Source organism: Manacus vitellinus, unplaced genomic scaffold (genome assembly GCF_001715985.3).
Source record: "Manacus vitellinus isolate BGI_N305 unplaced genomic scaffold, ASM171598v3 scaffold_59_pilon, whole genome shotgun sequence".
NCBI lineage: Eukaryota > Metazoa > Chordata > Aves > Passeriformes > Pipridae > Manacus > Manacus vitellinus.
This window is the reverse complement of record NW_021940681.1, coordinates 3,629,818-3,644,467: the sequence shown is the minus strand read 5'-3', so window position 1 is coordinate 3,644,467 and position 14,650 is coordinate 3,629,818. Positions and strand designations below refer to the sequence as shown.

Below are 14,650 nucleotides of genomic sequence, written 5' to 3'. Positions count from 1 at the left end.
ACTCCCTTCAACAAGGCAAGGCAGTATTTGCACTGAGTTATTACAGGTCACTGGGGATTCTCTTCCACTTTAGTTCATGCTCATATAGATGAACAGTTTGAAGCTCATCCAAAGACTCCTAGTTTAGCTATCACTTCTAAACTACTGTTTCATCGGCCTTAAAAATCCTTTTTTACCTCATTAATTGATGCAGATACATAACAGTCTCTGCAGCAGTCCTTGATTTCCTCTTATCAGTCCTCACGTGCAGCCTTTATGCAAAGGACTTCAAATTAAGCAGATACCATGTTTTCCAGTGTATCTAATGGAGAGGTTGGATATCACATGAAAAATTCTAGCTCTTCACTACCTCTCATCCATTAACTATCTTCTTTGACTACTCTCCCTTTAGTCAAACATGCACAAACTCAAGTGTAAAAAAACCCCAAGCAAACAAAAAACCCCAAATAAACCAAAAAACCGACAAACTAACAAACCAAAAAAAACTAACCACCCAACCAGCCCACTCAGTCAGAGTTCCATGAAATGACTAGAAGAAAGTCAAGACAGAGAAGCCATGGGCAGAACACTAGTTTTGTTTTAGACATCCTCCTCAGACTAATCTCAGGCTAATTGTGTTTTCCTTAAATCACTCTCCTGCAAATAGTAGCAAGTGATGCAAGACTTAGTGCTTATTATAGCTCTAAGCAGCACTTAGGATTGTTTTTTCAGGCAAGAAACCACCCATATTAGATGAGCTTCCATAGCCCTGCAAGAGAAAGAGGAGAGCAAGCAAGATGCCTTGCCTTCAAATTCTTTCAATGAGATAAGTAATCTAAGAATACAAGTAAAGTCATTGACTGTCTGCAGAAGTGATTAAAGTCCTACTTTAAAACTATAGCCAATGCAAATAAGAACCTATACCTTACAGGAACTTTGCCTACACACTAAAAGCTGTATTACTGACATAAAATAATCACTGACAGATAACTAAACCAAGTTGTATGTGCTCAACTCCCCCTGTGAAGAGTTTGTTTCACTGTCTGGCTGTTCTTACAGAGAACAAATAGCTCTATAAATACCCATGTAGTCATTTAATCCATGTACATGCTCCTCCCTCACACACCTGTAGTGCAGTCCATAACTACCATTCATTCAAACAGGTGATCAGCATATGAGGAATTTAATGAACCAGCCTTTTTCAATCCCCACTTGCTTGTATGTAACCTGATGCATCAGTCCCAGTTCAGTCAAGCAAAGCTACATTTTGGGAGGCTCAGCCTCTGGACACTACCCTTGCCCAGTACAAAGAAGAATCAATGCATTAAGTTCTATGAGAGAGGACAGACCTTTGTTTAATACATTTGTTGGGTTTTATTCAAGGAAAAATATAGCCTGAGGAGAAAGAAGCGGCATCTTGGAAGAGAACATATACAGAAACATTTGGAGAACAAACTACAGGAATCCTTCCTCCCTCTGTCTGACTTTTAGGCAAGAGTTATCTAAAGTAGTGAGGGAAATTAGGAACTATCTTGTCCTCCAAGCCTGTGACAAAAGAAGCTTTTGCCTCTGTGTGGAAACATTTCATCAACTCAAGAGTAGAGGACTTCCCAATTTTACCATGGAGCAGGTGGTTACCAGTAGTACATTCAATATTGTTATAGAAACTATTTCTGCACTACTGCAAATGAAAGGACAAAAGCAAGCTTTCCCAGTTTTCAGGGGGAATAGTAGGTAGCACTGTTGTTGTAGCAGAAGAAGTTGAGTGACAAATGACTTAAAAGTGCTTCATTGTGAGATAAGCATAAAGCTGCACTCAAAAAAAATGACAACAGACTCCTGATGATGCATCTGTCAGCTAAGACAGCTGGGGAGTTTACAAAGCACCATCTTGCATAAGCCAAATTATTTCAGCAGTACTGCAGGAATATGCAAGAAAAAAAGATTTAACATACTATTTAAGAATAAACATTTCTTGCAGGAGTCCATATGCGGATGGAGTAACACATGCAGATCTTGTTAGGTTTTAGTTCATGAGGCACTTAATCCATGCAGTTGACAAGGACTCTTCCTGACCTGAACTCCTGAGTTTGGATAGTACTTCACCAAATCACAGGATTCAGAGCTTTCCAGCTCCACCATCACCACAATCTTTTGTACAGCATAGCCACACCTAATTATTTTCTCAGTGGGTCACATTAACTAAGTACTAATTAACTGGGTTATTATAACCAAGGACTTCAGTCTGGCTTTCAATCTGTAGTTTTCTTGTCTCTTCTCTGGTGTCTATAAAAGATAAGCTACAAAGCTATTTACTGTAGTAATTCATATATGTTATAAAACAATCCAAATGAGCAAGTTTCTAGAAAAGCCCATACGTCTACTGGCAAACTGACAGACATCTAAAGGGTTATTTTCTCTGCCATCTGCAGTAGGACCTCTATGTGCAAAATGCAGAGCCTAGAACGAGAAGCTGCCCTGAAACAAAATTCTGGAGAATGATCAGGAACTGCAGGATAATTAATTTTCTTATATTATCAGATTTTGAAAATTCACCTGATATTTACACGAATAAAACACATTTCATTTTGAAAAAAAGACAATACAACAGTTTCACAGAGACTAGAGCGAAGTCAAAGGGCTAAGAAGACTTTTTTCCCTTAAAATATTTTACAGTTGCTGCTACAAGTAGTATACCAACTTTTTTTTAATTAAAAGCTTCACAGACATTTGAGAAATAAGCATACTCTTACATAGTCTGCCTTAACAAGTCACATGTGGCACAGAAGCATTTAGGACAGAGAACAGGAAGTTTAACAGATAAGCCAAGTGCCAAAAATATGTCTAATCAACACAGAAGTGACAACCAACCTTTTAACTATTAAAGACAGACTTGTAGCACGAGCTGTTCATTCACAATCAAATACAGTGGTAAACTGCTATCAAGTAAGACTTAATTGAAGCCTGTAACAGACTGGCATAAACAGATAGGCAAGACCAGCATCACTCCTGAACCAGTAACATAATAAACCTGTAAGAGAATTATGTATTATTTAGTGTTGCAGACATTGTAGGTACAAATGCCCAACAAATAAAACTTAATGTAAGAAGATCAGACATTTCCAAAGGTAGGCAGTCAAAATCTATATAACTAACCCCCGAAGTTTAGGTTACTCTATTAACTTGAAATCTGGGCACAGTCAGCACACAACAACTGCATTTTCATTTTTCAGCAACACCTAGAATGTAGAATCCTTATCTTTGCAAAATCTTTCAGAAAAAAACCAAACCTACACCATGTTTCACCATTATTCATAATCTGGAAGGGCTACCGGCAAACTCAAAATGTCAGGCCTTACAGGAGTATTATAAAGACACATGAAAAAGTCAAAATTCAGACTGAAATTAAGAATGCCAGCAGGAATTTTGCACATCACTGCAACTGTCAGATATTTAGTCCAATTTTAAGGCTAGAAACAGAGGTCAAGAGCTGACTTGGTGTCTAGCTTCCCTCCCATGTCAGAAAAGGAACATTTTCTTTGCTTTACAAGTGAAAAGATTCCGTTCACCTAACGGCAGTTACTTTTTGTTCTTGACAACATCTAGCTCCTTACTGAAGAGGGAAAGAGGGAGCTTCAGCCAACACCAGTGCCTGCAAAGCACAGTCTCTAGAGAATACTCTCAAGTATTTTTGTGAATCTTAGTCAGTGTTGCCATTAGACAACTATTAGGAAATCTCATAGATCACCTACTAGTGGGAACTGTGAGCTCTTCTGCAGCTATTTGGAAAGTGTAGTTACTTTCTTCATTATGAAGATGAGAAAGATCCACAAGTAATTACAATTACTATTCTCCCAAATAGCTGTCTGGACAGTAAAAAAAACATTTGAGAATACCAGTATTTGTTTAAATAGTGATAGTGTCAACATTATATTTGTTTCACAAGTAAGTTACATCTGCTCCTGGAGATACTGAGAGCATGAGAGGTTTGTTGTCCCTTCTGGACAGAGAGGTAGTTTCAGCACTGTTCCCACACTGCCTATGCACTAGCAAACTTGAGGGGAAACTAGTAGTTAATCTGTTATATCCTACAACCTTAAATTTTGTTATTCCGCGTTCCCAAACACATGTTACAAACCCAGAAGCTTGAATGCTTCTCTTGTATTTCTCTCTACTGAACTCCACTGAAAATAAGAGTGCACAAATGCGTTAACCAACTGCAAGACACAAGACACTGAAGAATAAAGTCATGCTACTTCTAGCTCAATGAATGAAAACAATCATTACAAAATAGCAGGTACATACAACAGCAAGTCCTAAAGGCCATGACACCAAGTGAAACTATGTTACACATTGCACCGAACACCAGGATACTGGGAAATTTTCAGTAAACAGCCAGGCCAACCAGACAAAGCACAAGAGCATTCGCGTAACCTTGAACTGATATACATCTTATAAGCCACCTTCTACACATAGAAGAGTGAAGTCTAAAGAAACCTAAGGACCTGCGACTCTGTTCTTAAAAAAAGCCAACTACTGAGACAGTTTCTGCTATAAGGAAAATTATCGACCTTGAATTTTGCATACAGAATCCAGATTTACATGGCTAGAAGTCCACATCACCTGACTTTAGTTTAAGGAAGCTCTGCATTTAAATGGTCTCATTTTACCAGTATAATTTTTCCTCAGCTTTTTTTTGCATTAGAAATCATCAATATGAAGAGCTTTCCAAGCCACTATGGTTATACCAATACAAGACCAGTTAGATCATTATAATTCACATTAAAAAATTCTCCAAATCCGTTTTCATCTGTTAGAGAGGGGATCTTATTGTCACTGCTTTTAAAATAGCCTCAAGTGATCTACAGACACACGGGTGGACAAAATAGAGCTGTTTCATCACACCAACCACAGCGACCTTAGCCCTTCCCCAGGCAATTCCTGCCACATCATACACTTAAATCTCTAACTCCGATTAATATTAAACCATCACATGCAATTCTCGGACAGAAAGGAAGGCTGAGCACTGGGCTATGCCCTCAGACATACACCTTGCCCCCCACACCAAGCAGCAGCAGATTTGTGCTCCTCATCTCTGCAGCACACACTCACGGACATGCTCCTCCCGCTTCCCTCAGGGGAACACAACCGCACTCCTCTCCATCCCATGTTTAATTACACTGATCCCAAGCGCTGATCTTCCGTCAAAGCAGAATCTTAAAGCCAATTTAAGCCAAGCCTAGGCATAACGCACTGAGGGCCCTGTTCTCAGGCGCCTACGAAGGCCTGTTTTCCATCAGTGACGTGATGAGCCGAAAGCCGCTCAGGGATCTGGAAGGAGCCCAGGGACGCCTCTCGCTGCCCCGCCACACACCCACCGCGCCCCGGCACCGCTCCGGCATCACGAACAAGGGCGGCACCGACCACCGGCACCCCCTGCGCCGGGCGGCCACCGCGACACCGCGGGCGAAGGGGGGTGACCGAGGTGGTCAGGGACGCAGGGAAGCACTGCAACCCACCCACCCAAAACCGCACAAACCCACGGCCGAACGCCTTACGCTACCCCCCCTCCCCGCCGCGCCGCCCCCCCGACCGCGTCGCCATTTCGTGAGGCAGGAGCGCTCCGAGCTGCCCGCTGCGGGGACCAGGGGGAAGCTCCGGGCTGGGGATCGAGAGGTGAAGCCCCGGCCCCACGGGGCAACAGCCCACGGCGACGCCCGGCCCAGTCTGGCCCAGCCCAGCCCAGGCCCCGGCCCCGGCGCCACTCACAATTGCGGATATCGGAGATGAAGACCGCCAGGCCTCGCATGCCATCGCCCTTTCGACACCGCAGGCATGGTGCGCTGGATCACGGCCGCCCAGGGACGCGACACGCGCCCAAAACCCCACAGCCGCCACCCGCTCTCCCGCGGGCTGCTCAGGCCGCTCCGCCGCCGCGCCGCCTCCGCAGCGCGCAGGCGCCGCCGAGGCTCCCGCGCGCCCCCCGCAGCCGCCGGCGGGCGGCGCTCGGGCGGCCCCCTGCCGCGCGGAGGCGGGAACGCCGCGGGCCGCGCCGGGCCCCGCTGCCTCCTGTGCTGCAGCCCGCGGGCGCGGCCCCGCCGGCCCCCGGGATGGCCCCGGGGTGTCCTGCGGGCTCCCTGGCCATCTCCCGTGCAACCCTGCGGGCCCTGGAGATCGGCGGTGTCGCTGCTGGGACGCGATTACCAAGTCACCGCACACCGGGTCAAATGGGCCCGGGTCGAGGCGAGGGGCGGCAGGACGGCGTCAGCCGCTAGGTCCGTGTGGGAACCCACTGCGTGCTCCGGGCTCGGGAACAGCCTGATCCCTTCCGCTCCCCGTGCCCCTTACGGTCGACAAGTTTGATCATTTTTGAAGGTGAAATATCGAGCTTCACAGTTGCCTCAGAGGATGTAAGAGCTGAGGGGAAGGAGAGGGACGGCAGATCAGGAGACAGGAAAATTTTGCTAAGCTTTGAGCAGGCTGTTAATCTGCGATTTTATTGCAAAAATATGGAGAGCAAGGTACAAACTCTGAATGGTGCCATCCGTAAGAACATGCTTTCCACAAGGTGGACCCTGGGAGGCCATGCCTTGGTCCTGCTGCTCCATAGGGACCCCAGAACTGTACATAGGATCTGTTTCATGTACCCTGCATGGTCTCTCTGAACACTGACCAGCCCAGGAGCTACTGTGTGCGGCTCCATCCTTAGTCACATAGCCCTTGTGAGCCTGCCATCAATAACATGAGTGCTGCATCTGCTCTGTGTTACACAGCAATGTACACCCGCTGGCTCCCTGGGCCCGCACACTGCAAACCCAGGGCCACGTGTTTCTCCTGAAGGCTGCGAACATGCAGAACAACACAGTCCCATGCTACATCTACTCCTGAGACTGAAAACATTTCAAGGTTAAACTGTCTTAAACATGCCGAAGAGGTAGGACTGCGCAGAGCATTTAATCACATCAGCCAAAAATAGATTCAAATCGTGTCAAAACTGGCCTAGTCTGCCTACCCAAAAGTATGGTGGGAGCTTCAGCTGTAACACAAGTGATTAGTATGCTTAGTGGAAAATAATGGGGTTTAGGGCTACTGGAGACCTAGCAGTCATTTCACCTCTTTTCCAGTATACTTCAAGCCATTTCATTTCACCTGTTCTTCACCCCTCACCCCACCCCTCTAATTGAACCCAATATCTAGCTGTTAGCTACAGTCTATTTTCCAGAAAGGCACTTAGTCTTGCTGGCACAATCAAACTCACTGTTTCCCTGGATAGTTTGTTTCCATGGTTAATCCTTGTTGAAGAGCTTGCATCTTGTTTAGACTCCTCAAGCTCCAGTGCCTTTAAGTTAGTGATACTTTTTTCTGTCATAGAGAAAGAACTACATAATACCTGATACCTCTCTGGTAGTGGCTGTACACCTCAGTTAGGTCTCCTCGCAAGTGTCTGTTCTGCATGTTTTCAGGATACCTTGTTACATGAGTGTTTTTTAGGTGTGTAAGTGTCTACTAGAAAGACAAGATGACAGCATGTGGTAGTCATGCAGATATCCCTTTGTCCCTGGATCCATTTTGTAGACCAAGTGCAAGTACAGGCAGTCATGCACAACTAGTCTATTATTCTGTACAGATTCTCTGTAGGCTTACACGAAGAAAGCTTTCCTTTTTTACAGCTTTACAAGTAGATTTTTATGCTTATATATAATTTCCGTACACCCTTAAACATCAAAACCTCATATGTCACTATGTGAAGTTTTTTCTGTAATCAGAAAAAAAAAAATCTTTTTTGAGGTATCCAAAATGTTGAACTAACTTCTACTCTTAAGAGCACAGTGACACCTAAAGGCTAGCCTATTGGTCCTGTCTGGCTGTGTTCCAATCAATACTGCAAGTCATGCAGGTACATACACTTCAACCGCCTTCTCAGTGGTGGCTTAAATACTGACAGTGAATAGCTGTGGCAGTACCAAGCTAAGTATGAACTGCAAATGATTCTTGAGAATGGGGCAAATAGTCAAGTGGTTAACACATATGGATATCTCTAATTTTGTAACTATACAGCTAAATGTTTCGTTTGAAGGAGCTCAGTGTGCAGTACACATACCCTGATTATTTTATATCAATATCCTTTGACTGACTTTTGAGGCTTCACTATATTCACCCTTGCTCCCTGTCTTTTTGCCTCAACGATGGCTTATGCAATCAGGACAAATGTGTAGCCATATGTCCGCCCTTATGTGTCATAACTGAGAACTTATTAGTCTGTTTCAGATAGTTTTGGTAGGGACAAGATGCAAGTTTTATGTGAATAAGTAGATAGCTAGAGGCAAGAGAGCCTGTCATGGTCTCTAGATGCGTCCTGATTGAAAGAAACATTGTAATGTGAGCTCAGCTGTTACCCAGCTCAGAGTTCACACTAGGAACAGCCTTCTGCAAACACATCGAGTTTGTTATTCTGAAAAACATTTTGGTTTGAGTCTAACATGTATAAAACACCAGTCTGTGTAAAAACAGATGTTTCACCCATCTGACAATGCTGTAATTTTTAAAGAGATTTCTAATTACTGTAAAATCAGCATTAAAGAGGAAATAGTGTTAAGAAACATTTTCCTATTACACAAAATGTTTTGTATCACATCTGTATGCCAGCAAATCCACAATGTCTGTCCCTTCTTTTCCATTTCACATGGAAGTTGCTTTATTAACTTTTCAGAATTTCACTGCACTTTGGTACAAAGACTTGAATAATGCACTGACCTTCATAAAACTATTACTACTCAACTGAATGTATCCAGTTGTGGGAACTACAAAAAAGGAATTGTTCCTTTTCCTTTGTTACTTCTATCAGATTTGTACCATCAGTTATTGTTTTCTTCTACTCCTCATGATCCTTCCAGCCATTACTGGCAGCAAAAAGAACTAAGTAGAAAACAGAATGGGTGGCTCCTCCATGTGTACACTCAGTCCTGTTTCTGCACTTGACATCTAACATTCATTATCCATTAACAGAGAGCACAATGCCTTCTGCCATGCCAGAGTATCAGATGTGCTGCTTTCAACACTAAAATCCACAAAGTTAGGATAATACCATTATCATGAAACTCAAAATTTCCAGAAATTTTGGATGGATATGGTTCACTGGCTAGACTTTTGTTCAGAGGAAATTTTTTTTTTTTTTCCAGTGCTAAAGAATGTTCATGAAGATCTTTGTTACACAGGAAGGAACAGAAGAAGAGGACATAGCAGCAGACTAAGGTAACCTTTCAGTTCAGCTTCTATGAGGTCTCATCAAGAAAGAAAGCAGGCCACAGGAAGGTCTCTTTTGGGAAGCACACTGCCAGGATATGCTGGGCATGACTGCATCATGACATAACACATCCTTTTATTATCAAGTCTTTTGATATGGTATTTAGTTCCTGCAAGCAGCCTGTGAAATAACAGGGTTACAACAAAACTTGGGCTGCAGTAAAAATAGCAGTAGCATAACCATATTGCATGCAAAAACACAAACTGTAGAAGGTCAAAACAGGAGAAAATAAAAATCTCAATTTAAAACATAATCTTTTATTTTTGAACCTGTTAAGAGCCATCTGGGATTTGGCTCCTCCTCTCTGCACACCAAGAGTTAGCAGTATTGCTTGCAGACTCTCTGCAGCCTTGTCTATACCATCATTTTGCCTCCAGGCCAGTGTGTGTATTTTAGCCAAGCTCCCGATTTACCTACACTATTTCACAGATTCACAGAAACAATTAGGTTGGAAAAGACCTCTGAGATCACCGAGTCCAACCTATGGCCTAACACTACCATGTCGATTTGACCATGGCATTAAGTGTCACAGCCAGTCTTTCCTTGAACACCTCCAGGAACAGTGACTCTACCAGCTCCCTGGGCAGCCCATTCCAATATCTAATCATCCTTTCTGTGAAGAGATTCCTCCTAATGTCCAGTTTCAATCTGGTGCAGCTTGAGGCTGTGTCCTCTTGTCCTGTCACTTGGTTGCCTGGGAGAAGAGGCCGCCCCCCGCCTGGCTACAGCCTCCTGGCAGGTAGTTGTAGAGAGAGAGAAGGTCGCCTCAGCCTCCTCTTCTCCAGGCTAAACCTGGAGCTGTAGCTATTTACTACAGCTTGGGCTAAACCAGGAGGCTCTTCACGGGAATTCACTGTTAGATCGTGACTAGCATTTGCTTTCTTGGGGTACTGATGACCCCCAAAGCGACCGCACCCCTGCACGAGACGGGACAGGCCATCAGGCGGCTCTGCCCCCGGGGCTCGGGTCGGGATATGGCGTCGCTCGCGCGGCTCCCGCCCGCCCGGAGCGCCAGCCGGAGGCCGCAGTGGGCGCCGCTCGCTCAGCCCGCCCCGCCATGTTGGCGCGGCCCGAGCCCGGCGGGCGGTGCCGCCGCCCGCACTTCCCGGCGGCGCGGGCGGGTACGCTGGTGTTCCGCGGGCCTGGCGGGCAGGGCCGGGCGGCCCGCGGCCGTGCTGCGCCGGCGTGGGGGCCCTCGGCATTGCCCGCAGCCGGCTGGGGGGAGACATCGGCCACCGGGGGCGGCCACAGCAGCCGGGTCTGAGCTCGGGGGAGGCCGCGGCGGGGCCGGCGCTGCCATAGCGGGCGTGCAGCTGCCGGGGGAGCTTTGGTGTCTCAAGATTCAGACGAGTGGGGGAGACAGTTCTGACCGTCAAAGTAGAGCTATCTTACAAGAGGAAAGGGTTTAATGTTTACACAGGTTAGAAACGGATTTATCCTCGCTCTTCACTCCCCGCTATAGCTTTTATTGATTTCATTTAAAAACGCATCATCAGCGTGCCTCCTGGTCTTTCCTTACTAAGTGATGCAGGCTCCTTCTGCAGCTGTAATAAGAATCTATTACAGTACAGTGCCAGCCTCCAAGATTATTTAGTTTCTTTGGTTGCTTATTTTGGACAGCCTAAATCTATGACAGCTTTTCTCCCTTTTAAAAATAAACATGGATTTTAAATAGCTGACTAAAACTATATTATCTCAGTTGGAGACTGGGGTTAAACAACATTTGTGACCTGGCTAAAAGAGAAACCTGAGCTTCAGATCAGTTTGTCAAAAGATGTTTTAAACTTTAAATTGTCGATAGTACCAGTTGAACAAGGACACAGATAGTCTTCAATTCTGGTTGCATTTTGCAATGATAAAGGAGATAAACAAGAATCCCAAGCAAATACAGTTTTACTGAGATTAGTTAGTTCAAGAAGAGTTTAAAAATGGTGGTGAATTTGCAGAAGGAAAAACTTGATGAGGATTTAGTTTTGTAAAGCTTGCAAAATTCATGCTTATGGTTTCCATAAAGCACATTTGACTAATTCATCTTCATGTATTAGAGTGATGCCATCTACTTAAATTTCACTAAACTGATGTTGTTAAAGAACAAATTATTAGAATAAGTTTCCAACCAAGAGTCAGAAACCGTTTTGCAACAGGCTCAGTGCCTTCTATCACTTTGGAGTGGATGTTGTGTTGACAATAGTTGGCAGATGGATACGATCATGTCAAGGAAATGAGCACATTTTGATGTCTAATTGGAGTTCAGTAATGGTTTTTTAAACTTTGGCTCTTCAGCTGTTAGACATTATCTTCTTTTCAGGGAAGCGGATGCAGTTGCTAATTGTTTTTGAAAGTGAAATCAGACACCTCCAAATCAATATATACGAGCTTCTGGAAGAATTGATATCCTGTCCAAATAGCTAAGACTCGTATTGACTATTCAGGATCTCAGTTGTTCTTCCCTGAAGTAGTTTACAGATCTTGCCAAGCTAGGTGGAGCAGAGGAGATGATATCAAGAGCAATCTGGTTTTCTGATTTTTTAGGATATGGAAAACAAGGAGGTTACCAGTGACCTTGAAGTCAAAGTAGAGGCATAACACCTTAATTATTAATAATTGTGAATTTCAAACTGTATAGCAATTTAGCTCTTCCCCTGCCCTCTGGATCCAAGAAATATTAGGAGGCTTTCTGCTTTTATTTTGCGGTCTTTACAAGATTTGATTAAAGCCTTCAAATAATTTTGTACATGAGGTTTTTGATACTTTGTGTTCTTTGGTGATAGTGACATTGGGTTTTTTTAAGCACTTTTGCTGCCATCATTCTTCTGCTTTGTTCCCTACTCATGTATTCCTCGCTTTTTTGGCAGAATCTCTAACTCCTACAATAAATACCTCTACTTTTTAAAACCTCACTGCTAAGCCAGAGACATCCAAATGCGAGTAAGTTTTTTGGGTTGTTGATCTGATCTCTACATTATCCCTGCTATTTCATTAATTACATTTGCACTGAACCTTTAAGATTCCTTCTACCACAGTAGTCTTTTAGAATGTTCAGTCTGCTGTTATGGGATTCCTCACCTGATGTTTTGTACAGAAACAAAATACTCAAACTTTGAGCAGCACTTCTTATCTAAGTGTGAACAGGACAAGTATTGTAAATATGACTTGTAGAAATGAGCTTGTAAGTCTTTAAAGTGAGTGGTAGAGTAACAGAGGAAGCAAGACAATTTTTTAAGTGTAACAAAACCTCAGAAAATTGTGAAAAACATAACCTTTTTTCTGTCCATCAGGATCTCATAATTACGAGAAGCAACCAGAATATCTAGAGCCACCAGTTTATTATACACGAAAGTATATAGTCCCAGTTTGATACTTCCACAATTAGTAACAGATTGCTTTTCATTCTGTTATTTTACTTCTTTTGCCCTGTTTTCTCTAATGCTTAGTATTTTTTCTCTGTTTTCTTCTTATTCACTGCTGGGAATTAGGCTGGAAAACCAGTGCTACATATGAGTGGGGAGAGGTTGAAAAACAAGCTCTGGCTGTATTTGTTTATTTTATTTTTTTTGTAAAGTCTTTCCTCTTAGAGAAATAAGCTGTGATAGATAAATAGCACAGAACAGAACTGTTCTCTACTAATTCTCAATTCCTGTTCACCGAGATTTGAACCCTTATGTTTTCAGGGAAAGAGAAACTTGACATGAGGAAAAACACCATGAGGCTTCTCTGTACTTCACTTTCTCTTACCATGATTTGCTGGCTATCTGAAGGTACCTTGTCAAAAACAGATGCAAAGAAAGGTGCTACAAAAAAACTGGAAGAAAAGGTAAGAGAAATAACAGAAATGCTTGTCTTATCTAACATGCACAGTGAACTAATTGAACTTTGGTAGATGGACTCTACTTCTGTGAGAACAGTGTTAATGCATTTCCATTGAAGCTTGTGCTCACAAATAAGCCTCTTTGAAACTGTCCTCTTCTTCAGCTTTTTTTAATGTCACAAATGGTTCACTCCTTAAACCAATATGATGTAGACTTCTGGAGCTCTATCCTCCATGCAAGCTGCAGAAGCAGGAAGTTTTTGTCCCCTCAGGAAACATACTTCCATCCCTTTGGAAGGTGGGGTGGGGAACAGTAATTTGGGCCAAGAGCACTAGATCATTTACTGGTGGAATGGAGCCTTGCCAGTGGGAAGGCTGTATCCTGTTAGAAGAGTTTGGAGAGCCTTCTAAGCAGCAACTCCTTTGCAGGCAGAAATTATTCAGAGTCCCCCAGTAATCAGTGCAAGCAGAGCCAACATGCTGAAGTCTCTCTTCAGGTGCTGAGCATGTTATTTTTCCTATCATTATGGATACACATCTCTCATTGTTTGTGTTACTTGCTTCCTCAACACCTGCCATGAGGAAAATCTAGTCTGCAGTAGTGAGGATAATACAAAGAGTTAAGACAGGTCATATCTCTAAATTCCTTATGCTGAATCAATGGGCAGTTATTGTGTACTCACCATGCACACCTTATTAGGTGTTCACACTCTTTTTATCTGCTAAAACTGTTTGTGCTGGTTTAGTTGAAGCATCTTCCCTAAGGAAAGGTGTTTAAAACCTTGACCTTCAGTAACTACAATGCAGCATTCTCAGACTAAAACATAACAAGTTGAAAAGTTGTCTTCAAATTCTTGCTTAAGAAGTCCTAACCTTTTTTTATTATTTTAGGGGTAACATGGCAGAAAGCATCGGCCAAAGAGTAGAACGCCATCAGCTGTCATGAATGATCTTCTTTAATCTTATCATGTCTTGATTTTTTTTTTGTGTTTGTATGCTTTTTGCCTTCCAAACAAACTAAGTTTACTGAGGATGACAAATCATTTCTGAGGACTTGAACATTTCAGTTTTAAATCAAACTGCTCTGCATCCTTTTAAATGGAGTGCTCAGAGTTTAATGAAGTGATTTGTTGTTTTGTTGTGTTTAAAGTATGTTGCCATTGAAAGTGGTTATTTCATGTAACTGATAATTGTCTTCACAGATGCTGCATTCTGATAAAAATGTACAGGACCGGGGACTGGTAGTTGTGGATCCAAAAGCAAAGGATATAATACGGGAACATAGAAGTTATTGCTCCAAGAAGATGAAGGAAAGACATTTCTCAGGAGATGTTCTGGGATATATTACTCCTGTAAGTTGATACAACAAATAAAATTCATGCTTTGAATGGGTATGCAGCAGATTGTGTTATCCTGCAAGCTTGCATCCCTGCTTTAGAAGCATTTTTATAATAACGAGAACTGCTGGTCAAACACAGTCAAATAGCCAGAGGATTATTTGAGAGCTGGCTTGGGGTTCCAGTGGTCTCAAACCCTTGTTCTCTCATCTGTCTCTTGGA

The 14,650-nt window shown here is 43.2% G+C and overlaps 2 protein-coding genes across 6 annotated transcripts in view; one reads left to right on the top strand and one right to left on the bottom strand.

Moving 5' to 3' along the window:
• The window catches only part of AP2A2 (adaptor related protein complex 2 subunit alpha 2), a 48,719-nt gene extending 42,865 nt beyond the window's left edge, over positions 1-5,854 (bottom strand). For 4 of the 5 annotated variants that reach the window (XM_018082029.2, XM_018082030.2, XM_029963327.1 and 1 more), the window contains exon 1: positions 5,749-5,854. In XM_018082029.2, coding sequence (XP_017937518.1) covers positions 5,749-5,788 — 40 coding nt within the window. In that variant the 5' untranslated portion in view covers positions 5,789-5,854. Of the gene's footprint in view, positions 1-2,850; positions 2,870-5,748 lie in introns of those variants that run through there. The other variant, XM_018082032.1, reaches the window with a different exon arrangement.
• Positions 5,855-10,576: 4,722 nt separating this feature from the next.
• Positions 10,577-14,650, top strand: part of CHID1 (chitinase domain containing 1) — a 99,961-nt gene continuing 95,887 nt past the window's right edge. Inside the window, exons 1-3 of the mRNA XM_008919924.2 lie at positions 10,577-10,703; positions 12,955-13,097; positions 14,294-14,443. Of these exons, the coding sequence (XP_008918172.2) occupies positions 12,972-13,097; positions 14,294-14,443 (276 nt within the window). The 5' untranslated portion in view covers positions 10,577-10,703; positions 12,955-12,971. The remainder of the gene's footprint in view (positions 10,704-12,954; positions 13,098-14,293; positions 14,444-14,650) is intronic.